Source organism: Triticum dicoccoides, chromosome 3B, assembly GCF_002162155.2.
Source record: "Triticum dicoccoides isolate Atlit2015 ecotype Zavitan chromosome 3B, WEW_v2.0, whole genome shotgun sequence".
NCBI lineage: Eukaryota > Viridiplantae > Streptophyta > Magnoliopsida > Poales > Poaceae > Triticum > Triticum dicoccoides.
In genome coordinates this window covers 803,071,203-803,073,759 of record NC_041385.1, presented here as the reverse complement: position 1 = coordinate 803,073,759, position 2,557 = coordinate 803,071,203, and the positions used below count along the sequence as shown (strand labels likewise).

Sequence of the window (2,557 nt, the reverse complement as noted above, 5' to 3'; positions counted from 1 at the left end):
CTTGTCCGCTAAGTACTTGGGGCAGTTCCGCTTTCAGTGTCCGCTTCCCTTGCAATAAAAGCACTCGGTCTCAGGTTTGGGTCCATGCTTTGGCTTCTTCCCGGCAACTGGCTTACCGCGCGCGGCAACTCCCTTGCCGTTATTCTTAAAGTTCTTTTTACCCTTGCCTTTCTTGAAACTAGTGGTTTTATTGACCATCAACACTTGATGTTCCTTTTTGATTTCCACCTCCGCTGATTTCAGCATTGAAAATACTTCAGGAATAGTTTTCACCATCCCCTGCATATTGTAGTTCATCACAAAGCTCTTGTAGCTAGGTGGGAAAGACTGAAGGATTCTGTCAATGACCGCCTCGTCCGGGAGGTTAATGTCCAGCTGGGACAAGCGGTTGTGCAACCCAGACCAAGCGGTTGTCTAGGAGGTTAATGGCCAGCAGCGGCGCAACGGTGCTCGCGAGGAGCCGGGCCACGTCTGTCATGTAGGCCTGCGCGAACACGCCGTTGGAGGGCGGGAAGGTGTTGGTCACCGCGTCAAACCGGATCGGGGTGGACACCTTGATGGCGCCGAGGCCTACGCCGGCAAGGGCCGAGTTGAGGTTCCGCATGGCCGGGACGATGTTCCACGTGTCGCTGCCCAGGACCTCGTTGCCGGCGGTGATGTCCTTGATGTTGACCGCCGGGTAGTAGGGCCGCACATTGTCCCAGACCCAGTTCGCCGCGTTGGAGGCGTTGGCGGCGAGGTTGGCCAGCACGTCGGTGCCGCCGACGTGGAGGATGAGGGCGATGCCGGAGCCGCGGAGCGCAGAGAGGGCCTTGGCGTCGGTGAAGTAGATGCGCATGCCGGTGAGGCCCTTAGACTTGTAGAGCTGCACCACGTCGTTCGCCGGCGGGAGGTTGTTGGCCACCACGCCGTAGCAGACGCCGATCGTCATGGCTAGCTGCGGTGTCAAACGAGAAGAAACCAACAATCGAGCTTAAATTTCTGGTTGATGACTTGATGCTTTGCTCTCTTTGCTGCGATAAGAAACGCGGAATTATTTATACAGGGAGAGACAAGAGATGCATGCATGTGATATGTTTGCATTATTAGACGGTTCCTTATTCCGTCATCTTATCGTCGATGATGATAGGGGCTCCCCATCTTCCTAGTTAATTAGGTGTCATCCTAGCCTTAGCATTCCATGATCCCTAACGATGAGTCCATGATAGAGGCTGCTATGGTGCCAGATTTTCATTTATGTAGTTTATACCACACAAAATTGGAAACTTGTTGGACTTTTGGTCGACAACTCTTTAGGTATGTACATACATCAATGGCCATTATTTAGTTCTTGAAAATCTTCGTGGACTAAGCCTAGCCGCCTATGCATGTGAGTACAGTAAGCTCATGCATGCATGCACAATAATACTCCGTTGACATTGTTATGGTGGATGAGATCGAATTTAAGTAAGATATGATGACAGCGATGAGTCTAGCCGCTCATGCTAGCTAAATCTTACAAGACCCGGTCGTCTGCTCACATGCATGATTGGTAAGTCCGTGTCTTTTTCTTACACCTAGTCGAGTCATCGTTGCTCATTTGGCACATGCATGCCTTGGCCCCGCCGGTCACCCTCGTACCCTCAATCACGTTTAACTTTTTATTGCTTATATTAATACATGTTGCGAACGAATTTATGGACTGCATTGTGATGATATGACTTACATCACGATCATGATATGACTTACATCACGATTGTATAGGGCGTCCAAATCCAGTCAGTGCAAAGTAAATCTGGTTGCAACATTTGGGTCGTGCACGCAAATGCAATATTGTTGCAACTGGTTACATCAAGTCACTAGGTGTAGGCCAATCTTAAAAGAAAAAGTCACTAGGTAGGCCAGCCACAAAGAGAAGAGATGGGCAGAGCGAGAAGCTTCTTACGAGGGAAACAAAGACAAAGAGATTTTGAGGTCGTTTCTACAAAATTATGGCTGCACATTTCGAAAAAACAAAAAACAAAATTATGTCCCACTTTGCCCATTGTGCGACTTCAGGTGCCACTATGGCAAATCACGTTCTGGTGCACGGAATTTGGACTTGGGCGAACCTGTGTGCCAAGTTTAGTTTGCAACCAAAGTGTTCTCATGTGACAAGTTCATTGACCGCGAGTGCTATAGACATGGGCCTGGTGCGAGCTAGATGCCCTCTTTGTCCGCAAGCGTGGCAAACCAGTCATGGAAGGAAATGCAATCCCGTCTGATTGTGGCCGCATAGTGCAAATAGGTACTTCTTGGCTTTGGCATCACACTCCTCGAACGCGACCTCACCCCTATGGCCAATGTGGATCCTTTGCACTCTTTGCCGGCGGCACCGGATGAACCCTACTAGATCAGCATCGCGCCTTGGCGCGAGGGTGCCGGTCCCAACAACTTGGCCAAGCCCATAAAGATCAAACACATTGCGACAGTAGGAAGTTAAATTTAGCACACATTGCAATCATATATGCAGAACATCAAATGATATAATGCATTGCCCTATAAAGTATAAGAGCCTTGGTCCAACCCACCAAATCCA

The 2,557-nt window shown here is 49.4% G+C and overlaps 1 protein-coding gene across 1 annotated transcript; it reads right to left on the bottom strand.

The window, feature by feature from the left end:
* Positions 1-296: 296 nt before the first annotated feature.
* Positions 297-995, bottom strand: LOC119278598 (glucan endo-1,3-beta-glucosidase GI-like). Its single transcript, XM_037559927.1, has one exon. The coding sequence runs from the start codon at positions 929-931 to the stop codon at positions 365-367; it is 567 nt and encodes a 188-aa protein (XP_037415824.1). The 5' UTR covers positions 932-995; the 3' UTR covers positions 297-364.
* Between the last annotated feature and the right edge of the window lie 1,562 nt (positions 996-2,557).